At 50.8% G+C, this 23,642-nt stretch overlaps 3 protein-coding genes and 2 long non-coding RNA genes across 6 annotated transcripts in view; 2 read left to right on the top strand and 3 right to left on the bottom strand.

Moving 5' to 3' along the window:
* The window catches only part of LOC116798904, a 30,283-nt gene extending 14,389 nt beyond the window's left edge, over positions 1 to 15,894 (top strand). Inside the window, exons 3-4 of the long non-coding RNA XR_004360962.1 lie at positions 10,654 to 10,967; positions 15,257 to 15,894. This is a non-coding gene — a long non-coding RNA (uncharacterized LOC116798904). The remainder of the gene's footprint in view (positions 1 to 10,653; positions 10,968 to 15,256) is intronic.
* Positions 1,277 to 3,903, bottom strand: HOXB5 (homeobox B5). The gene is made up of 2 exons (XM_032711594.1): positions 3,076 to 3,903; positions 1,277 to 2,088 (listed from the first exon to the last, which is right to left on the bottom strand). Exons 1-2 carry the CDS (start codon positions 3,623 to 3,625, stop codon positions 1,841 to 1,843), a joined length of 798 nt encoding a protein of 265 aa, XP_032567485.1. The 5' UTR covers positions 3,626 to 3,903; the 3' UTR covers positions 1,277 to 1,840.
* On the bottom strand, positions 6,563 to 16,109 carry HOXB6 (homeobox B6). 2 transcript variants are annotated; one of them, XM_032711599.1, is made up of 3 exons: positions 15,999 to 16,109; positions 8,351 to 8,938; positions 6,563 to 7,107 (listed from the first exon to the last, which is right to left on the bottom strand). In XM_032711599.1, exons 2-3 carry the CDS (start codon positions 8,757 to 8,759, stop codon positions 6,839 to 6,841), a joined length of 678 nt encoding a protein of 225 aa, XP_032567490.1. In that variant the 5' UTR covers positions 8,760 to 8,938; positions 15,999 to 16,109; the 3' UTR covers positions 6,563 to 6,838. The 2 variants fall into 2 exon arrangements, with proteins under 2 accessions (XP_032567490.1, XP_032567491.1); XM_032711600.1 differs by lacking the exon at positions 15,999 to 16,109 and having other exon boundaries at positions 6,563 to 7,098; positions 8,351 to 9,128.
* A 2,632-nt stretch (positions 16,110 to 18,741) lies between these two features.
* HOXB7 (homeobox B7) lies at positions 18,742 to 22,903 on the bottom strand. Its single transcript, XM_032711601.1, has 2 exons — positions 22,373 to 22,903; positions 18,742 to 19,606 (listed from the first exon to the last, which is right to left on the bottom strand). Exons 1-2 carry the CDS (start codon positions 22,773 to 22,775, stop codon positions 19,353 to 19,355), a joined length of 657 nt encoding a protein of 218 aa, XP_032567492.1. The 5' UTR covers positions 22,776 to 22,903; the 3' UTR covers positions 18,742 to 19,352.
* LOC116798905 lies at positions 19,714 to 22,770 on the top strand. Its single transcript, XR_004360963.1, has 2 exons — positions 19,714 to 20,150; positions 22,456 to 22,770. It is a non-coding gene; the product is annotated as an uncharacterized LOC116798905 (long non-coding RNA).
* Positions 22,904 to 23,642: the final 739 nt, after the last annotated feature.

The raw sequence follows: 23,642 nt of genomic DNA on the forward strand, positions 1-23,642 counted from the left end.
AATACCAAAGGAAGGCGAGCAAATGGTTTGGGATCTGACAGTCCACTTCACATCCCTCTCAAAATCACTTAAGAAGTACCTAAACAGTGGGAGATTAAGTTTGGTAAGTTTTAAGCTCCAACTTTACTTGCTACGGACAGAAAAAGCCTGAGCCGTGTTGCAGAGATGTCGGTGGCGCTTTGCCAGCCCGAGCGACTTTAGACCGAGGTATCTCGTGCCTTGTTGGATTCCCCGGGCAGCGAAACGGCAACATTTGCCACCTTCGAGGATGTTAAATTGTCTGCAGCCGAAACGCCTCGTTGTAGTGTCGGTGGTTACAGAGCTGCGAGCTCTTCTGTACGTGTTGAGCCAGAGGCTAAAGAGGTGAAAGCCCAGGACAGCGAGGAGGAGAAGCAGCGGAGAGCTGAGCTGAGCCCAGAACCGGGATATTTCCAGGCGCGTTCTGTGGCTCTAACCCACCTCTCCCCGCTGCGATTCCCTCGGTTTTGGTGGCCGTGGATGTGTCTGTGGCACCTCTGGCTCTGGGAAGGCGCCTGGTTCCGATCTGACAGTTCGGGGACGGGTTTGAAACGGCGTTAGTGCAACTCGAAGGACCGGAGAGCGGCTCTGGCGCTGCGGTGCGGGGTGTTGGGCTGGGGGGGGGAGCCTGGGTTGTTTTGGGGTGAGGCGGCGTTCGGGGCAGCGCGAAGCCTCGTGTTTTATCCCCGCGCGCGGTGCCAGAAAGGTGGGGTTTGATGCGGATATTCGGGTGTTTGGGAGCTGCCAGGGATGCCCAGGAGAGGCTGCGGCTCTGCCGAGGGCTCCCAGCCCCGTGCCAGGCGCCTGCCCGGCTTTGGTCTCCGGGCGTGGGGATAAAGTGCGACCGGGAGCCTTTGTGAGTAGGAGAAACGTTTATTTGACTTCGAGTAAAGCTACAAACAAATACAAAAAGCTTATTGGCAAAGTACTAACAGGCAGCTAGACATGACAGATGCCATTTTTACACATAACATTGCATTCACTCTGCCCACTACGACCCGGCTATTAGTCACATCGGAAATATTTCTAGTATTTACAAACATCAGAGCACTCCATTGTTGGTCCGATTTTATACATTTTTTTCTTTTTTCCTCCTTTTAATAGTGAAGTTTAGCCACGTCTAAAAGAGTACGTCTCGGAATTAGCCTGGGATTAGAAATCCTGGCCTGAAGTTTGGACTAAAACACAGACTGGACAATTTTAAGACAGAGAGATACAAGAGTTGCTTCTTTTTCTTTTTTTTTTTTTTTTCTTTCCCCCCCCCATTTTTTTACCTTTTTGTTTGGTTTTTTAGGCTATTTTTTTCCCTGCGACTGTAGTGCAGGAACCCCCGATTTTAGCTTAGGCAGAGAAGAACTCACCCCAAAAGCAGTAAACTCAGAAAAGAGGGGGGGAAAAAAAAATCCCAACAAATAAACAAACAATCGTATCTGTTCTCAATTTATAAATAAGTTATAACATTTAAAGGGCTCACAGAACACATGCTGGCTTTCCAGAAAGCATCAAGAGAGCACGGACACATAACATTTAGAAGAACAACAAGAGCATGAGGAGCATCTGGAAATAAAATTTAATTAAGGAAAAAAAAAAAAAGATTTTTTTTTTTTTTTTAAAAACCCCCCAAAAACAGAACAAGACATGAACTCAGTCCTGGGACAACGGTACCATACGAGTCGTTTTAGAATATCAACAACATGCCGAAAAGAAGGTGCCTCACTGTACAGTACTCGGGAACTAAGATCTGCGGCGCTTTATTTATTTATTTACGTGATTTCTCTTCTCGCCTCCTCTTCTTTCTCCTCGACAATTCCTCCTCTAGAATTTATGGCTGAAAGGCGCTGCCCGCCGAGGCCAAGCTCATGCTTTTCAGTTTATTATCCTTCTTCCATTTCATCCTCCTGTTCTGGAACCAGATTTTGATCTGGCGCTCGGAGAGGCAGAGAGCGTGAGCGATCTCTATTCTCCTCCTGCGGGTGAGATATCTATTGAAGTGGAATTCCTTTTCCAACTCCAGGGTCTGGTAGCGAGTGTACGCTGTCCTCGCCCTCTTCCCGTCTGGTCCAGTCATGTCTGAATAACACGGACAACAGCGGGGTTTGGGTTTTTGGCTTTCTGCTAGAATTTTTAATTTATTTTTTTTTTAAAGACTATTTTTATTTTTTTTTTTAAACCGAGGTAAAATATTCGCCTTGCTCCTGCAGCTTGGAAAGCTGCTTATTCCCCAAATAACAACCCCCCCCCCCGCCTCCTCTTTCTCCCACACCCCCAGACACGTGTAAAACCCCCCACCCTCGGCCCCTCCAGGACCGACATTCCCAACTCAATATTCATAATTTAACTGGAGGAGCCAGAGCCTGAAATCTCCCTTTTTCGCCTCTGCCCGGGGGTCTGTGGGGCTGTTTGCAGGGAACGCCAGGTTTGGTGCTGCTTTCTTGTCTCCAGGAGAAAAACCGGGAATGGAAGGGGAAGGGAAGGGAAGGGGGGGGGGTCGCTATTCCCCGTGTATCTCCTCGCAATTTGGGTTTTGTCAAGAGCAGATTGCCAAGAATACACCCGGCAAAATAAGAGTAGGAAAGGGCCGAGAGACCCATCTGTGCATATAATGCCATTTTAATGGTCAATTCTTTCCTTCCCCCCCCACCCCCAAGGAACACCCCCTCGCCTCAATTTTTAAATTACCTTCTCCCACCATCCCCACAGCGCTACCAGCTTAAAATAAGCGCCCCTTTCGCGGCGAGAATAGCGAAACTAAAATAAAATCGAGGGGCCCCCCCAGCCCCCTCCCTTCCAGGCGCCAGAGGCAGCTTTAAAGCAGCGAGCAGAGCAAGAAATACAAAAGCAATAAATAGCTGCGTTTCTCATCAAAGCGCCTCCACCGAATAAAAGGAAGGAGAGGGAAAAAAAGGGAGTGGGGTGGGGGGGGGGAGGGAAAAAAAAAAAGGGGGGGGGAGAAAGGGAAAGAAAGAAAAAACCCCAAGAAACACGAGAGAAAAAGAGAGGGGGGTGTGCGAAAATAAACAACGACAAGGACAACGACGGAAAAAGAAGTAGCTGTACCATGGCTAATGTGAAGTTTCCTCATCCAAGGGAATATCTGAGGTGCCTGCCCTTCTGTCGCTGCCGTGGAGGTCGCGATGGGCTCTGCCTGCGCTCGGGGGATGCTGCTGCTTATTGGAGTGCCCTCGTCGGCTCCCGAGGACGCGCTGGTCTCGTCTAGTTCTGTGAAATTTGTGTTGGTGGTGCTGGCAGAAGTAGCTTGGTCGGAGGGGGACGGGGCGGGTTTGCCTCCATGGCTCTCGCTGTTGGAGCAGGGAAGGGAGTCGGGAGAAGATAAGGAGCAGCTTGACGCCTGTCTAAACCTGCTCTCCTGAGCTGGAGAAGGGAAACCGCGGGAGCTCTCCCCCACAGCCCCAAAGTGACTAGAGGAGGCTGAGCGGTTGATGCTAAGGTCCATCCCATTGTAGTTGTAGCCATAAGAGCTGGAATGCATGGTGCTTGAATCTCTGTAAGAACCGTTCATGGAACTGCCGGTCCCATAATTTAGTAACTGATAGTCGGGGCCATTTGGGTAGCGCCCTGAGAACGAGTTTACAAAGTAAGAGCTCATTTGGGTTATTTTGGAGGGCTTGATTTGTGGCTCGTGGTCGTTATAACCCTGTGCTTGACGATTTATGATGTATTAATGAATTATAGCGATGCACTGTACTTCGTTTTTGCTATGTACGCGGCCAAATATGGGGGGAGGGTGGGGGGTGCGTTTGGGAATCACGTGCTTTTGTTGACCAGTCGTAAATTCTCACTGATGACCTCAAGAGGTAATTCATGCTCTATGGTTACAAATAATGACGAGCGCGGAGCCGGTTTAGGCCCGAAGTCGGTGCGCGGGCGCCCCAAATCCCCGGGCGCGCCATCGCCCCCCACCTTGGCGGACCGCGCCACCTGCCGGCAACCGGGGGGACCTGCACCCCCCTCCGGGGGGGCCCCGACACCCCCAAAACCATCCCCGGCCTTTCCTCTTTCCCCCCCCCTCCTCCACCCCCTTTTTTATTTTTTTTTTCCACATTAAAAAAAAAAAATTAAAAAGAAAAATCGGCACAAAACCCCCGCTGGTGGTGAAGGAGGTCGCGGTGATGTTCTGGCCGCTGCCTGGGTCTTCTGGGCTTTTTTTGTAATTAAACTCTTTGATTTCCTCCTTTTTATATTAAAAAAAAAAAAGCGGGGGGGAAGTTTGGGATGAGGCGCCGCGAGGGTCTTCTTCTCTTGTGCCAGTGGAGTAGGGGGGCAACGAGGAGCTGCTTGTTGGGGAGGGAAAGTGGGGGGGGGGGCTTTGGGGCTGTTTCGCGTGGTTGTGGCCGGGAAAAAGTCGAGGTTTCTCGCCCGCTGAGAGTGGGGGCAGCGATGAGGTCGCACCTTAATTCTGGAGGGGAAAATAAAAATTAAAAAAAAAAAAACAAACAAAACAAATCCCCCCCCAAAAAAAGAGGGGGGAAGGTGAGGTGGGAGAAAGGAAAAGGAGGGAAAATCCGGCCGGTGGAACTGGTTGACAACGTTGCTTTTAGGATATTCTTGTTCCTGAGCGCTTCAGGTCCTCTTTGGGCACAGCATTGTGTTTGATCCTTTCCGTTTGTTTAACCTGCGAGGAATACTGGGGAGCAAAAGCACCCTGAAAGTGGGAAAAACGCTGGGAAAGAGCTGCGCTTTGTTAAGCACTACTTTCTTTTTTTTTTTTTCCCTTCTTCTTCTTTTTTTTTTTCCTCTCTCCTTCTTTCCTTCCTTTCTTTCTTTTTTTTTTTTTTTTGTGTTCCGAGGCAGTTTAGGAATTTCGTGTGCTCGTCTGCAACTCATTGGAAATTATGCGCCATATTGAAAGTGACATATAATTATAATAATTACGGGCAATGAAAAGCGTGGCAATAATAGTAAATGTCCTACAGCTGTGAAGCTTCTGCATGAATTGATTTTAAAAGTGACTGACATTAGAGCGGCTTGTGGCGCGGGGGAATGCATTCATACATAGGTATTTCTGGTGGGGAGAAGGGGGGAAAAAAGGGGATGGGAGGGCAGGAGATGCTGTTTCGTCGCCTTTTTCCCCCCCGCGAAGCTGCAGAAAACGGGCTCCGAAATCGGCCTCGCTGCTCGCTCGGTCTCAGTCCTGAATCCCCGGGCGGAAGAAGCGGTTCCTTTCGTTTCATTCCCCAAAAAAAGCCCCCAAAAAAACCCCAACCGGGCAAAGTTTCGCTGTTCGCACGAGATTCCTCGGCGCGGAGCAGGGACGGTCCCCGTCCCGTTCCCGGGGAAGTCCCAGCTCTCCCGAGGAGCCGCTGGAAACGCTTTTCCAAGGGAAAACAGAAATCCGCTCTTTGAGCTCGTTAGATTTGGTTTAGATTTTTATTTCTTTTTTCCACACCCCACCACCTCAAACGGACGCTGTAATTCCTGGAGCTGGGAAGCTCCTCGTTTCTCGGGGCGAATCCCCTGGAAATCCGGATTTTTTTTTATTTTTTTTTTTTTTTTGCCATACACTTCGCTTTGATTTGGGGCTATGGAGTGAGGGACCAGATGTTTGAAAGATGCCGGGCAAATGTTAGGTATCTTTGCGAGATAAATGGGAGCATATTTTTGCCCCGTTTCCTTGATTTATTATGTATATGGAGAGCGTTTCGTCATAACTCTTTGTACTGTACCGAGAAAAAAGAGCGCTGCTAAAGCCGAATGTCAGCGAGGAAATACTATTGGTGAAAGGTCTTCCATTTGAGATTAGACAAAAAGAGGGAAAACCAGATTTATCTCTCCACTGTAACTTCCGTGGGCTCGGAGTTGCTTGTCCTTGCAGATTAGGAGACATTGTCATACAGAGGGAAAAAAGGCTTTTCTTTACAACCCTCTGCTCCTTAAGTTCCCCTGGAAAAGGGAAAGACAACAACAATAAAAGCGATAATAATGACAGGGGGGGTTGTGCGTGAGATCGAAGACTTCGCTTTTATTAGAGAATTCCATGTTCATACCTAAGACAAACTTCAAACACAACACGTACAAAAAAATTAATAAAATAGAACTTTCTGTGGTCGCTTTTGCATCCTTTTAGGTAGTACTCGTTCTTTTCAGTAGATTTTTCCTTTTTCATAAAAAAAAAAAAAAAAAGAAGAGGCAAAAAAACCACCCCTCAAAACTAATTACAAAGACCCCAGGGCTTGATTAATTTACCAAAGGAGAAAAAAATAAAGGAAAAAAAAACAAAACCAAAAACCTATGTCGACCGTGCATGAAACATTTTTACAAAATTAGGACAATAAACACCCCAAATGACATATATTGCAGCACTTCCATTAAATACAAGAGTTAGCAGGTTACTAACAGTGACACCAAGGGTAGAAACACGGCTAGGAGTCCTTTTTTTTTTTTTTTTCTTTTTGTGTCTTTTCTCTTTCCCTTTCTTTCCCTCCTTCTCTCGCCGTCTCTTCGCTTTTTAATTATTATTATTACTATTATTTCATTTCGAGGGGGAGGAGAGGGGCGGAGTGGGAGGGAAGGGAGGTCTAGGAAGGGAAAAAAAAAATATTCCAAACGCGACTAGAAGCCTGATTTTTTTTTTTTTTTGCTGGACACGACTGGGAATACGAGTCCATGGCATTGGTGGCCCAAACTTTCTGCTGCAGAGGGCTTGTCCCACCAACGCGCAGGTTCCCCCTGTCCCCGCAGCCAGCCCACACCCCCCTCATCCTCTCGGCTCTCACACTCCCTCACTCACTCCCGAATTTCTCCCCTTTTTTTTTTCTTTTTTTTTTTTTTTTTTTTTTTTGTGTGCTTTTAAATAATCCTTTCACTCCGCCGTTTTCTCCTCCTCCTCCTCGGCGCTGAGCTGCGAGGAGTTGAGCAGTTTGTTCTCTTTTTTCCACTTCATGCGGCGGTTCTGGAACCAGATTTTGATCTGCCGCTCGGTCAGGCACAGGGAGTGCGCGATCTCGATCCGCCGGCGCCGGGTCAGGTAGCGGTTGAAGTGGAATTCCTTCTCCAGCTCCAGCGTCTGGTAGCGGGTGTAGGTCTGGCGGCCTCGACGGCCGCTGGGCCCGAAGGAAGAACCTGGGACACCCGCGGGAAACAAAACCGGGAGACAAATAGGAGACACGGAGGAGACAAATAGAGGGGAAAAACTAGGGGGAGATAGGGAGGGGAGGGGAGGGAGGAGAAGGGGGATAAAGGACGCGCGAGAGCGAAAAGAAGGGAGAGCCCCGAGATGCAGGGATGCCGGCCGGGGCTGTGCGCTCGCCCCCCTGCCCTCCAAAGGCTTTGGCCAACTCCAAACGAAGCCCTGAGAGGGTCCCCCCGACCGGGAGGGGGGTTAAGGCTGCGCTCGCCGGGCTGGGGAGACAGGGCGAGATCTGTCTTATTCCGGCATGAAAAATCGCAAGGTGTTCTCGGCATCTCCCCCCCCCGCCTCGCCCGCCCTCGCTATTTTCCACCCTGCCGGCAACTGTAATAGATCTGAGCATTTAAGCAATAATGAAGTGAATCGATCTGCCCAAACTCCGCATTAAAGAGGACACAACACTTTATGTCCCTGCGCTAATGGACATCAATTTGGAACTTAAAAGGCAACAAATGCATCTCAACATGGGAAGGAGGGTAGTGAGCCTCTATTATTTTTCTCTCTCCCCTCTCCCCCCCCCCAGTTGTTTTGGTTGTTGTTGTTTGGTTGGTTGGGTTTTTTTTTTTTAATTCTGATTGAGGAAACAGCACTTAAAGAAGTCATATATCACCAGGGGGGAAAAAAAAAATCCTTCCCGGGCAGACTTTTCATTACGTGCGAATTTCATTAAAAATGTAACCGTCTCCCTTCACGTATTTAAACACTTTTTATATCATTTAACTCCGGGTCGGGCAGCCAGCGAGAGAGGGAGCTGCGTGGGGGCGTGGGTCCGTGTGTGTGTAAAGTCATCCAGATCTGATTTAGAAAAGATATCTCCCTGTGCGTGTGGGGGAAAGACAGAGACAAATCGTTGTAGCTGAGTGACACGCAAACTGGAATGTGGAAAAGAGAAAAAAAAAAGGGGGGGGGGAAGAAATACTATATTGGGATTTAAATACGGGGCAAAGTTTTTAGCTCGGGGGGGGGTCGCTGGGAGAAAATACTCCGGCGGTGGGAAGTTTTGGTGCGTGTCAGGAGCAAGTTGGAGCCTCTCGTGTCTCCCAAGTTCCCCGCTGGAAGTTTGGGCTCTAAAGTGAACCTTATTCCTGCTTCCCTCGCTCGCTCTCTCTCTCTCTCTGGCGGTTAACAAATAAGAAAGGGGGGGAGGAGATTGATGTATTTATTTCTGTAAAAGAGTAAACTCACTATTGCAAGAGTTCATCCGCTGCATCCAGGGGTAAACCGGGGCGGAACACTTTTGCTCCTCGCTCTCTCCGAACACAGTTTTGCTCTGCGCGCAGTCCGACTTGCGCGGCTCGGGGGCGAAGGGCACCTCGTCCAGGCTGGGGGGGGCACACGCGGGGTCCTTCTCCCTGAAAAAGCCGCCGGCCCCATAGTCACAGGCGGAGCCGCGGCCGTAGGCTCCGTTGTTTTGCTGGTAGTAAGGAGAGGAGGTGTAGCCCTTCTCCTGGACGCCCGTGGCTCCGTAGGTGCTGGGGTAGTGCCTCAAAGGATCCGCATAGCCCGAGGGATAGAGCGGGATCTGTCCCAGGAAGGGCTCCTGCCCCGCCGCCAGACTCACCGGGAAGGTCGAGTTGACAAAATAAGAACTCATTGGAAGGAGCCTCTCCGTCCTTTCCCGGCTTTATGATTTGTTGTGTTTTATAGTCCAAGTGGTTTAGCTATTAGTAGTATATCGGAGATTGGGTTTTAGCTGAAGGGAGATGGCGTGGTGCCAGCGAGGGACACAAGGAAATACAACCATCTGATCATGGGCTGACCAATAGCAGGCGCCTGAGGTTGCAAAATAGCACCCATGAGGAGCTGAGATTGCACCAGGGACCCTAAGAACAAACCATCCACCCCCTTTTCCCTCCCTTTTAAACAACAGAAATGCACCCCCTTAACCAAATATATAATATCTGCCGAAAGAAACATTCCCGGCGCGCTCGGAGCTTCATAAATAAATAAACGTGTGTTTTCCACCCCCCCCTCCCCTCCCCTCCCTCCCTTCCTCCCTCCCCCGGAGCTCGGCGCGGGGGTGTGCGAGCGCCCGGCAGCGATGTATATATATATATTTACACGTATAGAACGCGGACGGGGGGGCCGGGGGGGGGGGGGGGAAGTTAATTATTTGCATTCGGAAAACTTAAAAACCCCCTCGTGTTCGCAAATCGTCCTAAAATGTCCGGGTGCTTCGCCAGAGTTAAATAAAACAGGAGATGGGGGGTGAGGGGAAGGAAAATAAGTGAAATAAAAAAGTTTTTTGCGCGAACTTTGCGAGGAGGAGATCCCGCCGGGTTGATTGAGTTAGATTTGCTGGATGGGAAGAAAGCGGTTTTGACAACTTATTTCGGTTCGTGCTTGTCTAATTGCCACAGATTAGCACTCCCTGCTCAGGAAAGCTGCGCTCGATTGAACCCAACCTTCCCTTTGCATCCATCGCATCTTTCCCCTTTCTTGTTTCTGCCACAGCTCCGCATTCGGAAGATAAATGGAAAATCGAAGTATTTCCTTTCTCCTTTGCTAAATCCCGCTCTCCTCCGGTGTCCGGCACCGCATTGTGCCCTCTTGCGTTTTTTTGCTAATACCAAATCTATGCCCCGACCTTTTACGACTAAAATAGAGCCTTGGGTTACGGTCTAAAGCCGAGTTTATTGATTGTTACCGCTCGAGGTGGCCGTGGGGGTTTTTTTATCGAGGGGAAAGCTGCGCCGCGACGGTGCCTCGGAGGTGCGCAGGGTTTGCATCCCCCCCCCTCTGAGCCCGCCCGTCCCCCCCAAAACACCTCTTTTTGCAAAGTTCAAAGGCTGGAAAGGACAGCGCCGAAAGTCTCGAGCCATGCCCGGCCACCCACCCGAAAAGCTCCACTTTGCTCCGGGTTCTGCCGGATTCGCTGGCCAGAGATGGGCTTTGCTCTCTCTACCTGCGCATCCCCCCCTCAGCTCCTCGGCTGCCCAAGGTGGAGCCGCAGCCCTGCTCGCCGCCCGCTTTATATTTTCCAGGGGGGAAAAAATCAAAAGTCGTGGCGCGGGAAGACAAAACCAAACCGAAAAAACCCACCTAAATCGCCCCCAGGACCGTCCCACCCCGCTCATGGGCGTTTTATCAAGGGTTTGTTTCCTGTCCGAATTTGTGACCGTCTGTCTGTCGGGTGTGAGCGCGGTGGAAAAGACGCCTCGTAACACACACTCCCCACTACTCGAATCTGTGACCGTGTGCGCTCCAAATCTAGAATTCCACATCTTCCGTGGTGGCTGCAGAGCTGCCAGTGCGGCTCCCTCTGACCGAGCTTTAAGTGTCTACGAAACCGGGATCTTATTACGAGCTAATTTATTTTAAACATCGTGTTTACAGCAGCAAAGCCAAGATTGTTTCATGCCACGGCTGCAATGAACATTTCGACTGAAACGTAATCCTTATAATTCAAGGAAATAACATGCAAAGGAAGTAGTTTTCCACCCTCCACCCCCCTCTCTGACTGATATCTTTCGTATTTGTTCTTGCAGAGTTTCCCTTTGTGTATGGAACGGACCCAAACTTACGTAGATCTGCTTTATTGGCATGTGAGGGGGAAAAGAAAAAAAAAGTGAGATTGAAAGGGAACGATGACTAGAGAAGAAGGAGAAAAAAAAAAAAAAAAGGAGAAAAGCTCTGCTGAGAGCCTGAAGTTTCCTGCTTTGCAGGAGCCGAACAGCTCCCACATCTGATTAGAGAGTTACGCAATATTTGTAGCTCTGCAAACCCGGCGATTATCTGGCAGGAGCAGCCCCGCATGCAAATTTTTTGGGCAAAGAAATGGGATGTCCCGATAGCTCGACGCGTGAGTACATCCGCTGAAAATGTTCGCTCTCATGTTTTCTCCCACTTCTCGCGATTGCTCCGCAAACGCGTCCCTCCAAATAGTTTTGGGAGGGGGGAATCTCGTACCCCCCGAGCCCAACGCTGCTTGTTGCCGTAATTCGCGGTTGAAACAGGCGCTTTGCGTGGTTTGACGGTCAGTATTTTAAAAGAAAATTAAAATGCTCCAATCGAGGGTGGCCGCTTGCTAATCGCTTATTGCTGACACCTTAGATGCGCTATAGATAAAAAAAACCACCTTTCCTCCTAGAAGGACGCCCCTATAAGTGGTTATTTGGGGGAGTTTAAAAAGAAAACCTGGTTCCCAACGTGGGAAAAAAAAAAAAAAAAACCCAAACAACAAACCCAAAGCCTGTCCCAGTTTTCATCTTCCGGAGGGTCAGGCCCGCGGTCTAATTGATTTGCCACCTATGATACATGTAAATACGAGCGGAGGTCTTAAACCGCACTAAATCTCCGAGAATTGAATGTTTTAAGCGCAGACCCGGTTTCCACTCCCGGTTCGGCAGCTTTTACAAGCGAAATGTAAAATACAAACCCCCCGGGTTATTGGTGTAGTTGTTTAACAGGCGCCCTCCCGCCTGAGGTCCCAAGTTAATCTGAGAGCGATTTTGCGAATGTATTTTCTTTGGACGCCTCCAGCCCCAGCTCAGCCGGGAGGGAGACAGACAGGAGCAATAACGGTTGAAGCCAGCTCAGACAGTAGCCCTTAAGTTCCACCGCTCTTTGAGGGCACCGACGGGCGCATCTTTCCTCAATTTTTGGCCTCATCTCCCCAAAAACCAGGCGCCAGGTTTGCTGAGAAGGAGCCATAAAGCGGGGAACTCTCGGGACGCAGCAGAAGGTGGTCGAACACACTGAACTGCTTTCCCCTCCTGACAGACATCACTCAGCTGCCAGGGTGTAAATAAAGATAAAGAGAAGTATTTACGACGTGTACAACCCCCGTTCTCCGCTCGGGAAGGTCCCACTTTTTGTCGCCTGGCTGTTCTGGCCGGCGGAGATCGAGCCCACCGAGCAGAGCCAGGCAGATAGATGAGGGGATTAAAACAACACCCAAATATTTCGAAATGCAAACAGAACAGAGCGCTGCTTGTCTGAGAGCTAAAGCCGCTGAGAACTTGGTAAAAAGTTCAGTGCAGTTGGTTCCAATAAAAAATGAAACTCTCCTTTTTTTCATGGGGAGTTGGAATTGCCGATCCTTCTGAAGTGAGAACACAGCGGGGGTTTCCCTACCGAGGGACTTATTGCAGCCATAAAGTCAAGCCAACACCAGGAAAACACTTGAAAAAACCCCTTGTTCTTGGAACTCAGACATAGAAAGCCATTGGCGGCAGTGAAGCCTCCCCTGTAATGCTCATGCACGCCCAAAATCACATCGGAAAATAAACCCGACGGAGCCATGAGCTGCAGGGCTGGAGTATTTAAAACAATGACCCCCGAAGGTGTAAAAAAATCCGCGCTCTCCCCGCGCGAAACCGCCTGAAACTTAATTTCCAGCAACGCAAGTTTAATTTACCTGACTTCCCGTGCAGCGCATAATAACCTTGTTAATGGGAGCTTTGAAAAGGAGCAATAATAATCTACCATTGTTCCATTAAAGAGTGCGGCTAATTATTAACAAAAAGGGGGAAAAAAGAGGGGAGGAGGTGGAGGAGAGGAGGGGGAGGCCGGAGGGAGAGAGGGACACTGAGGGAGTCAAAACGCACCCAGACCCAAATATTTCCGCGAAAGCAGCTCCCGGGAAGGGGAAAGGGGGGCTGCTGGTCAGATAATGTGGGGAAAGCAGGGAGAAGGAGAGGAAAAGGCGAGACGGATCATGTAATGCGGGAAGCGAGTGCTGGGGGGTGTTGGGAATTACAGCATGGAACAAGTTAATCATGACTGTTGCTGGTCAAAAGAGAGAAACTTTTTTTTCCTTTTTTTTTTTTTTTTTTCACATAGTCCCTGGACATCTCACTTTCTTCGAGAAAATGCCTCTAGTCTAGACGTAAACAGTTGCCAGGAAACTGTGTGGCAGAAGGAGAAAACGAGAGGGAGAAAAGCGAGAGGGAGGGAGGGAGAGAGAGAGAGAGAGAGAGAGAGAGAAACCTTTTAAAATAACAGACGCGCATTGTCCCTTCAAAGCCTACAGTAACTTAAAAGTGATCCGTCGTCTGCCTCTGCTCCCAGCGCCTTCCCCGGCAACCACCTCACCCCCGCGGCCGCGCCCTGACGTATCTTTTCCAGCCCCCCGGCGAAATGACCCCCGCGAGCAATAAAGAAATAAAAGCTCCTCTCCGCCTTTTCTGCCGAGCCGCCCCCGCCACCTCCACACGCACCGACAAAACCCCCCCCGGGGGCTCGCGCGTCACCATCCCAGCGCCTTTTCCAACAGCTCCGCTCGTGTCCGCGCCCGACAACCCCCGAGAGGGCACCTGGCATCGCCCGTGGGCGCGCACACGGACGGATGGACGGATGGACGGACGGATGGATGGATGGATGGATGGATGGATGGGAGGCGATGGATAGATTTGGGACAGCCTGGGGGGGGCTGTAGAGATGCATCTCTCCTCTCGTGTTCGCGCCCAGCAGCCCCCGAGCGGGCACCTTTCATCCCCCGTGGGCGCGCACACGGCTGGACGGATGGATGGACGGACGGACGGACGGATGGGAGGCGATGGATAGATTTGGGACAGAGAGAGACGCATCAGACGCCCCCATCTCAGCGCATCCTCTGGGTGTATTCCCAGGCGCTTTCAGCCTGTGGATAAGGTCCATCCATCCATCCCTCCATCCCTCCATCCATCCCTCCATCCCTCCATCCCTCCATCCATCCCTCCATCCCTCCATCCCTCCGTCCATCCCTCCATCCCTCCGTCCATCCCTCCATCCCTCCCTCCATCCCTCCATCCCTCCGTCCATCCCTCCCTTCCCGCATTTCCCCGCCTAAAAAGAGGCGCGTCCCGCGGCCGCGCTTCGCCGGGGGGGCCGCGCTGCGGGGAGAGGGGAGGCCCGGTGGGGCAGGGACCCCCCCTGGAGGGGCAGGGACCCCCCCGGCGGGGCAGGGGCTGCGGGGGAGCCCCCCGGGAGCCTTCGCCCGCCGACGGTAGATGGCAGCAGACGGCGGGGAATGGGCGATCCCGCAGCGCGGCGGCGGCGGCGGCACCGGGGGGGGGGGAAAGGCGCGAAAGGGGGGGGTCTGCCCGCCCTTTCTGCCCTTCTTATTCCCTTTTCCTGCGCAAAACAGGAGGGGAGACCGGCCGGGAGCAGTTCAGACCCCCCCCGGTAACCATCCGACGCGGAGGTTTCCCGGTGGCCCCGTCCCGCCCGCACCGAGGTGCGCGGTTTCCACAAGTGGTTGCCCGGCATAAAACCGGCACAAAAGCGTTTCCGAGCCAGGTTTACAAACTAAATTATTGATTTCTAATCCCCCCCCTCCCCTCCCTTTACGAATAGGAAAGAGAAAAACCCGAGCGAGGAGAGATCGGGGAGGGAAAAGGGAGAACAGGAGGTTGAACCCGCGTTCTTTTTTTTTTTTTTTTTCCGCCCCGTGATTGATGAAAAATGTAACAGGTTCGGGAAGAAATGGCTTTTAAAAATGTCTTTCTGTTTATTACTTCCACGGCTCGCGATCATTTACTCTTGTCCGCACAATATTCAGGCGCAGTCAGTTTAGATGAGATAAATCGTCACGTCATAAAATGGTTTATGCTTAAGTAATGAATCTCCTCTTGCTCAATCTCGCTTCACACGCACAGGCTCTTACATTATCTCATTTAAAAATCACCTCGTAACGGTAGCAATTAGTTCTACATTTCAAAATATATTGAAATATTGCGAAAGAAAAAAAAAAAAAAAAGAAAAAAGACATTTAAAATGACGGGCATCTCCGGAATAATATTTTCCTAGAGGAAGGCAAACGTTAAGGTATCAGACAGGAAAGGAGAGGGAGATTTGCACATAACCCGGCGTGGAAAAGCCCCGACACACCGCGGGGCTGAAACCCAAGCCGGTATTCCGGTCGGGAAAGCCGTAAAGCCCCTTAACACTGCAGAAAGCAATTAAATACGAGGAGGTTTTATTGCATCGCAACGTCAGCTTCATTTGGGAGTTAAAAAAAAAAATTACAATGAGAGCGCTGCGCTCTGGGTTGGCTTCATTCTTATTATTATTTTTTTCTCTTTTTTTTTTTTTTTTTTAATTCGCGGTTTTATTTTTTTTTGTTTGTGTTTCTTTCTTTTTTTTTTTTTTTTACCCCCTAATTTCCAGAAGCTCAGTTCCGAGGACTGGCGCGAGCTGCCCTCGCCGAAGAAACCACCCACGTAATAACGACCCTGGAGAGCAACGCAAAACCCAACTGGCTTCCACGCAAACTTCGCCAAATTACTGGGCTCGCCTCACGACAGGCAAAACTGGCAAGAGATTCTGCGAGGGGGAACAAAATAAAACGCGACAACTGCCCACAAAGGGTTTGGTATTTTTTTAAAGGCGCTCTCTAAAAGCCTCCGTCACCGAGCTGCTGCAAAGCCCTTCAGTCCAAGTCTACTGTCTCCAGGTGACCTCACAGGCTTCATTTTTATCCTCCCCAGACCGTTATTTCAGTCTTCTTTCTCTTTCTTATTTCCCTTCTTGCATTTCCCCCCTCTGCTCCCGCCTCTTTTCCGTTCTTTCTCGTATTTTCCTATTTTCTTTCGCTGTTTCTTTCTCTCCTTCTCTCCGTTTCTTTCTCTCCCCTTTCTTCCATTCTCCTTTCTCTCCCCCTTCCCTCTCTCCCTCACCTTTACGTTACACATTTTCCGGGGAAAAACGGCGCTCAAACAGATTTCCACCAGCCCAAATTTCTTCCAGTGCCTCCCTTCTTCATCACCCCACCCTTTTCTTTCTCTCCCCCCCCCTCCCCGGGCAGAAGGAGATGGGGAAGGAACCAGAAAAAGCATCTTGACAAACGCGTTTTCTCCAAGGAAAGAAAAAGAAAAAAAATTAAACGAAGAGAAACGCGCGATTCCCTTACCTTTTGACGTCCGTTTCTGCGGCATAAGGTAAAATATTTAGGGAGGGAGAGACAGCGTTTGCTTATCTGTTTGGCTGACAAATATTGTCCCAACCTGAGAGCCGTCGGTCGCCTCTCTGACTTGTGAGAGCTTCTTGCATTTCTGTCATTTGCATAGAAAATGGAGCAACTTCCCTCTTTGAAAAATGATCGCCTCCACTCCGTCCAGAATCTCCTCTGCCCTTCCATTATTACTGAGATTCCAAAGCAGCGGGCGAATTAACGGAGGAAATTTTTTTTTTTTTTCTCTCTCTCTCTCTTTAAAAAAAAAAAAAAAAATAACGGTAATAATAATAATAATAATAATTAAACAAAAAAATCCTCTCTAAGTGTTTAGCTCGGCGCGTGTGTGCGCGGAGGGCGGGTGTCTCCGCGTGCGTGTGGCTGTGTGTGCAGGCGGCCCCCCCCTCCCCTCTCTGCCCTGTTTTAGCCCTACCGAGCTTATACACAAAAGTAAAAAAATGTAAAGAGGCGAGAGCCCTATAGAGGACACTGATCCGACCCAAGGTGCAGCGGACAGAAGAATGGTGCAATATAACCACATGGGAAATAATAAAAAGTTCATGTTCACGGTTAGCAGTCCACATGACCGGCTCTGGCCAATCCCAGAACCCAGCCACTCATAAAGTTCTATCACAAAGTTGTAAATTTTCATAAAACAACAAGGAATTTATTGCATTTCTTCATGACCGGTTTAACAGCAGTCTTTTTCTTAGCCGCCATCTTCTTTTTTTTTTTTTTTTTTTTTTAACACAAAAATAAAGGAATAGGAAAAGGGGTTCGGGGATTTTTTTTTACCCCCCCCCTCCCCACCGTTCCTTGGGAGGGGGGGGGGGAGAAGGAGCGTTGGAGAGAAATAATCGAATATCTCCTCGCTCTATGAACAATAAGAGCCCCCCCAGAATAAAGAGCTTGAGGTTTGGGTTGGCTTTTAAACGAGGAAAAGCACAGTAAAACAGTGGGGTTCGCCGCGATTTTGGATGGTTCTCCCCTTTTTTTTTTTTTTTTTCCGCGCCGTTGGGATCCTTTCTGTCGAAAGGGGCAATTAGGAGGTTTCGGGGAGGGGGGGGAGAGGGAAATAAAGGCAATAAAAGCGAGGTTGGGGTGCCCGTGCCCCGGGCACAGCGGAGCCCGAGGGGTTCGTCCCTCCCGGGCTCCCCACGGCCAAAAACCCCCCCCCGGGGACCCCCAGGCCAGCTCGGGGTGGGGTGCGGGGGGTGCCCCGCCAAGGTGGGTCACCCCACCCATCCACCCCCGCCCTGCCTTTATCCCGCCGGCACCACCCGCTTCGCCTTTTTTTCCTTGGAATTCTCCCCCAATTCCTGCTCGCCCCCCCCCCACCGCAGAGGTCCAGGAGTGGGAGGGGGGGGCGGGAAATTTCTGGAATCGCTTCTATTCCCCCCCCTTCCTCCTCCTCCTCCTCCTCCTCCTCCGCGCTGCGCACCCAGCGCTCCCTCCAAGCGCCTGCACCAAGGGGGAAAAAAAAAAAAAAAAGGAATATTTCCCTTATTTTCCCTTCGAGTGGGAATTTCGGGGCGCCAAAAAAAAAAAAAGCCCCGGGAGCGGCTGCTCTTGAATAACGGGGCTTCCCAGAATTGGGATCCGGGAGCTTTGACGTGGCACCTTCATTTTGGGCAAAAAACCTGCTCGAGGACGCGCCGCGCGCCTTCACTCGGGGCGTGGAGACATCGGGGCGGGGGGGGGGAGAAAATCAGGGAGGGAAGGAGGGAAGGAAGGGGAAAGGTGGGAAGCTGCCACCGCCAAATCCTTCCAGAGCCTCTCCCTTTTTTTTTTCCCCCCCTTCCCTGGGCATCTCGGAGTAAATTACCTGGAGCCTCCGCGGGAGGATCCGCGTCTTTACTGCGATGTAAATAAATAAACAGCGGTGGGAGGGCGGCGGATGATGCTTAAATTTCCTCGCCTTTTGTTCGGCGTGGTTGATTTTTTTTATTTTTTTTTTATTTTTTTTTTACCCCCACCCCCCCCCTCTTCCCCGCGTTTAATTGCTTTAATTTATTTTATGCGCGCTTCGATGGTAAACATTATTGGGCGCTAATGAAAAGAGTGGCGGCCCGCGGTAAAGCCGTTGAAGGGAGGAGGGAGAATCTTAAAAAAAAAAAAGAGAAAAAAATAAAATTACTGAAGGCGCGGCGAAACAGGTTTTCTGTAAATTAGTTACGAGAGGAAGAGAATTAAAATAGGGAGCGGAAAGGCTATTTGGGCTGATTCTGGGCTCTTTACGTTCCTCTTTTTTGCTCTTACCTTTCTCAGTAGCAGCACCAGCGCAGTCATAGAGGGAGGGACAGAAAAGAGACCAGCCCGCATTTCGAGAGCCCCGAATATCAATTATATCTCAATATAAGCGCCAAATCCACTGTAAAAAAAATAATCTTTTGAACGGGTTGTCCGTCTCAAAGAAAAGGATTGAAATTTAGGGGCTGGATGGGGGGGAAAGGATGTTTTATCTCATTTATTTTGCACGGGAAAAAAAAGGTGCTTCAACCCCCCGTGTGTTATCTTTAATAAGAAAAGGGGGACGCACCCAACGCCTTGGTGGATTACTGGAGATTTCCGTTTTATTTCGAAGAATAATAACCACAGACAAGGAAAATAATAATAATAATAATAATAATAAAAAAGCAACGCGTCGCCATTAAATAATTTGCTACTTTGATATACAACATTTTACGTAGCACAATATTAATTCCTCTTCTTTTTTCTTTTCTTATCTTTCTTTTTTTTTTTTTTTTCCTCCCCCTTAGAGACTTGAACAACGAAGGAACCCAGGTAAAAATATACACGGACAAAAGAGCACAGCAAGGAGAAAAGAACCACAGAGGTTACAGGGAGAAGGGATAATAATAATCCATATTCTGTACAGGACTATATCGGCTAAGTGTGATTTGCATTCAGGCTTTCAGGTCACATTTTCTAAATTAAAGGTGCTAAACCACGACCACGTTACTTCTTTTTACCCAAAAAAAGTACACAGCGAAGTACAAACGGAGATTTACAAATTACGGGTACTAGAGGAAGGCTCACATAGAAAAATGGGTCTATTCTGACTCTAAAGCCACATTTAATAGGTAGATATTCTATTGTACAAAAAAAGAAAAAAAAAAAGGACTTTATTATAGGTAGTATTTTTTTTTCAGTGTCAGGAAACACGACGTATCACTCCTAGGGTTTGGAATTCTTTCTGCGCTTATCATTTCTCTATTTTTATACATAGTCTTTTTTTTTTTTTATTCCCCTCTCTTCTTCCCGCCTGGGATTCCATCCGCGTTTCCTGCATCCACCCTCTCCTCTCCCCTCTCATTCCTCCTCGTCGTCCTCCGCGTCTGGTTTCTCCTGGCCGCCGGAGCCGGAGCAGGCGCTTTTATTCTCTTTTTTCCACTTCATGCGCCTGTTCTGGAACCAGATTTTGATCTGTCTCTCGGTGAGACACAGCGCGTGGGCGATCTCGATGCGTCTCCTCCGGGTCAGGTAGCGGTTGTAGTGGAACTCCTTCTCCAGCTCCAGGGTCTGGTACCTGGTGTAGGTCTGGCGGCCGCGTTTTCTGTCGGTGCCTGGGAAATAAAAGGCAGATTCGGGTCAGCCGGGGGGGCGGGGGGATGATTTTGGGGCCGCTGGTTCCGTTCGCCCTCTCGCTTTTGTCTCTGGGTGCAGCCTGGCACCGACCCGGCCCCTGCCGCGCCACGAGGGGCAAAACCCTCGGAGGAGCTGCACGACCCGGGCCAGCCCTTCTTTTTTGTTGGAAATATCAGCTCCTGCCGCTCGAGGCTTTCCCAGCTCACCTTCTGTGCTCTCAGCCCCCCAAACCACCCCAGCTTTAACTTCCTTTCCTCCCGGGAAAGCGGGCAGTGCTTTTTTCATACGTGTGCCTGTGCGTGTCTGTGAGCGAACAACAAAGTTCAGAAAGTTTCCTGCCCTCCTATCCCCGGTCAGACTCTGAGTTCCTGCTTTAATTTTAATTTAGACACCAGAAAATCGGGGTGGTTGGCGAATAAATGGAGAAATACAGTGGAGCAGAGCGACAGAGACATCTGCTACCTACAGCAATCCAACTATTTGTCCTCTCTTAAAGCTGTCATCGGGATGCCTGCTTGGAAGGTGTGTGATGGTCTTAATCATTTCAGGGGATGTTTTGGGCCCAGGGGTGACTTCTGGGGCTCTCAGAGAGGCTTCTCCCCCCCAGGCTGCTCTTTTTGGGGGGTGTGCAGGCGAGAAGTGACTCAACACTCGCCCCAGGCCCCCCAGCACCCTCCAACCGCCTGCGAGCGGGGTTTGGAAAGGGCCCAGCTCCTGATTCTCCCCTCCACCCGACATTTCCTGCAGTCTGATTGGAAATTATTCTACAATATGGTGTTTGTGATCCTGGCTCTGTGTTCTGTGTAAATGTTGTGTATGTCTGCAGCAGAACATGTTCTTTTCCCAGGGCACTGGGGATGGTGAGCAACCCTCGGCCTCTCCTCCACGCATTCCACCGGACTCCTCTTCTTCTTCTCCCCTCTTTCCCCCCCCACCCCAGCTCTCTTTCTTTTTAAAAGAAGAAAAGATCCAGTCATTAAGAGGAGAGGGGAGGAAAAAAAAAGGCAAAATAGCCAGGCTAGCTGTAAAGTAAAACTGTGCAGGTCGTGGAATGCGGGTTGTAAAATCCGCTGAGGGAAGAGCCATAAACTGCTGCTGAATAGGGATGACAACTCTGTCTCTGCTCGCTGATGAAATTCCACAAGCAGGATCGCACAGTGGGCATGGAGGAGCCCTGGGAAAGGGGGGTGGGAGGGGGGACCCCGCTTTTACGACCCAGGTCGAGTTTTTCTGGTCTTAGGCTCAGCAGATCCGGGAGCATCCAGGGCTCTTCCGAGCATTCGCCCCGTTTCCAAACCATCTCCAGGGTCGGTCCTCGCAGAGTCACGGGCTAAAAGAGGGGTGAGCAAGGAGGGGGGGGGGGTGTTTCCTTAAATCTAAAGTCAGATAAAAGCAGAGGTGAAGTGTTTACGAGCAGAAATATTTGGTCTTTGATAAATCAACTGTAAAAGTGGATGAATTATGGAGCAGGTAATGGAAAGAACTGACCACCAAATAAGTGTGAGGGTAACTCCTGCCTTTAGAAGCAGCTCCACATTGGCTGCTCGGCTGTTTTCTTTCGCCTCTGCCTCGCGGGGAGGTTGGTCCGCACCCCTAAGGAGGCCTTTCCCGAATTTTTTTTGGCGGTGGAGAGCGTCTCGCCCGCGGGGGACGATGCTCTCAAGTCGCAATCCGGCGGCTGGAAAATGAGCTCACGCCTTCTCCCCCCTCTCCCAGCAGGGACAGCATCGCCTTTCTCCCCCCCTCCTGAGGATCACACGAGTGTAAACAGCACCACGCGTGTGCTGGGACACGGCCCGGGCTGCTCCCAGGGGGACAAACGTGTCCCGGAGCTCCGGCCCAGAGCAGGAGGGCCCGGGGGGAGCCGGGACCCCCGGGCCCGCTCCCGGCGAGGGAAATGGATATTTATTGAATGTTAATTGACATTAATACCCTCAGACGGAGCGCGCCGGTGACTGAAGGCGGAGGGTTTGAGAGACCCGTGTGCGGGGGCAGCGTGACCCGGCGTGGGTCACCCAGCCCCCCCAGCAGGGCCACGTCGAGCACCCCAAGGTCCCCAAAAGTGCCCTCCCCAACGTGTGATGCTTTGAGGGCACAGCTAAACGTGCCAACCCCCCCCCCGCCTTTATCCATCCCTCCCTCCATCCCTCCGGATTCCGGCCGGAGCGTCACCGAGCCGGGAGCGGAGCTTTGGGCTGAGGAGGCCCCGATGTGCTGCTGGTTCTGAGGGCTGCGCTCGGTCCCCGTGTTTGGGACGCTCGGAGGGGCCGGCAAGCGAAGGGTTGGCCATCTAACAGAAAACAAACCGAGCCTGCAAGGGCTTCCCATAAACAGCTTCCTCCAGAACCCGCGCCTCTACCTACACGGGGGCAGCGCAGCCTCCACCCTGTAAATACAGGAGGAGAAGGGGCTGGCCATTATTTCTGTCCCCTCCGAGACAAACTGCCTTTTGCACGGCACATCCACGGCCCCGGCGACACCAATAAATATTTAAAGCTAAAAGGATGGCTTTCTGGCGGGGGGGGGGTGGCGGTGGAGGGGGGGGTGGTGGTGTAGTCGCTTCTCTGCCTCTCTCTTTTGGAGATGCGTTTTCAGTGAGACGTCATGAAAGGAGTTGGGGACAATTCCCCCCTCCCCCTCCGCCACCCCCCGCGCACGCCATGGAATAATTTACACTCCCCCCACCCCCTAACCCCCCTCCCCCGACCCCGCGCTGCTTTTCCTTTCGGGAGGCCGGGGCTTACCTGTGCTCCTCATCCAGGGGTAGATGCGGAAGTTGCCGCCGTCGCTCTGCAAATCCGAGTCCCTCTGCTCCGTTTTGCTGCAGTTCTGCTTGGAGGCGTCCCCGGGGCACATCACCGAGAGGTTTTGCTCGAAGGGGGAGCAGTGCATGTTGAAGGAGCCGGGCTCCAGGCCGTACCCCGAGGAGTACATGCCGGGGGGCTGGGGGTGCACGGCGCTGCCGCTGGAGTAGAGCCCGGGCATGGAGGCGGCGAAGGGAGGCGTGGATCCGGCCCCATACCCCGCTCGCTGGGGGTTGGAGGCGAAAGCGCAAGAAGTTTGCTCGGGGAAGACTCCGGACGGGAAAACCGAACTTGCGGCTTGATATTTAGAAAATAAAGCATTCGCATAATACAATGAACTCATAATTTGGCCGGGTGATTTGTAGGTCGGGACGTTTTAGTGTCGGTTTTACGAGGTACCGTGATATATTACGGAATTAGAGTCCAGATTTACACCAAAAAGGAGCCTTTTTCCTCCCGGCCCTTGTGACGCGCGGGCACGTGGCTGCTGCGGCGCCAATCGCCGCCCGCCCCCTCCTCGGGGGCACGAGACTGTGCGGCTGGATTTATAAAATATGATAAATAATTGATGCGATATAAAACCCTCCAAGATCTATGCTGGAAAGGGGTGAAATTGTGCCGGAGTCGATAAGCAACCTGTAATCAGTTTTCAGCTCAGGCCGAGGGGAGAAAGAGAGAGGGGAAAAAAGGGGAGGGGGGGGGGGTGTGGTGTAAAAAAAAGCACGTTGCTGATAAAACAGCGACTCCCTCTCGGTCTCTCTCTGCTGGAGGAAAAGGAAGGGAGCTCTATTTATCCCTTTATTGATCCCTTCTAAAATTCCCTCCTTCGCACCGTTTCCTCGGCCCCGAGCTACTTTTTCACGAGACTGTACGTAATTCCCTTCTCTCCCCCCTTGACCCTCGCTCCCCCCCCCCCCAAAAAAAAAAAAAAAAAAGACAAATGTCTCATTGATACCTAATAGTTTCAGGCTTCTGTTCCCCCCTCCCCAAATGCCATTCAGCTCTATATCTAATTTATTCCAGTGCCACAGGCTTTGAGCTCCGTATTGAGCTGGCATTTGCTTTTCTTGTCGCGAAAAATAAAGAGCGCACAGATCCCTTGTTTGGCGTGTCAGCGGTTCTGCGGGACTCAATTACAGTCAGAAGTCAAACCTTCCCAGCTGGCTGATTTGCTTTCTGCTGGAGAAGCAGAGAGACCTTCCAAAATGGG

The sequence above is a fragment of the Chiroxiphia lanceolata genome, chromosome 26 (assembly GCF_009829145.1).
Source record: "Chiroxiphia lanceolata isolate bChiLan1 chromosome 26, bChiLan1.pri, whole genome shotgun sequence".
Taxonomy (NCBI): domain Eukaryota; kingdom Metazoa; phylum Chordata; class Aves; order Passeriformes; family Pipridae; genus Chiroxiphia; species Chiroxiphia lanceolata.

Bases quoted from the DNA above. Each gene is read 5' to 3' on its own strand.
- HOXB5 (XM_032711594.1), bottom strand. From the start codon at position 3,625: ATGAGCTCTTACTTTGTAAACTCGTTCTCAGGGCGCTACCCAAATGGC. The intron at 2,089-3,075 runs GTACAGCTACTT...CGTGTTATTCAG, and splicing joins GAAACTTCACATTAGCCATG to ACATGACTGGACCAGACGGG.
- HOXB6 (XM_032711599.1), bottom strand. From the start codon at position 8,759: ATGAGTTCTTATTTTGTCAACTCGACCTTCCCGGTGAGTCTGGCGGCG. The intron at 7,108-8,350 runs GTGAGTTTACTC...TGTTTCCCGCGG, and splicing joins GCGGATGAACTCTTGCAATA to GTGTCCCAGGTTCTTCCTTC.
- HOXB7 (XM_032711601.1), bottom strand. From the start codon at position 22,775: ATGAGTTCATTGTATTATGCGAATGCTTTATTTTCTAAATATCAAGCC. The intron at 19,607-22,372 runs GTAAGCCCCGGC...TTTATTTCCCAG, and splicing joins CCCCTGGATGAGGAGCACAG to GCACCGACAGAAAACGCGGC.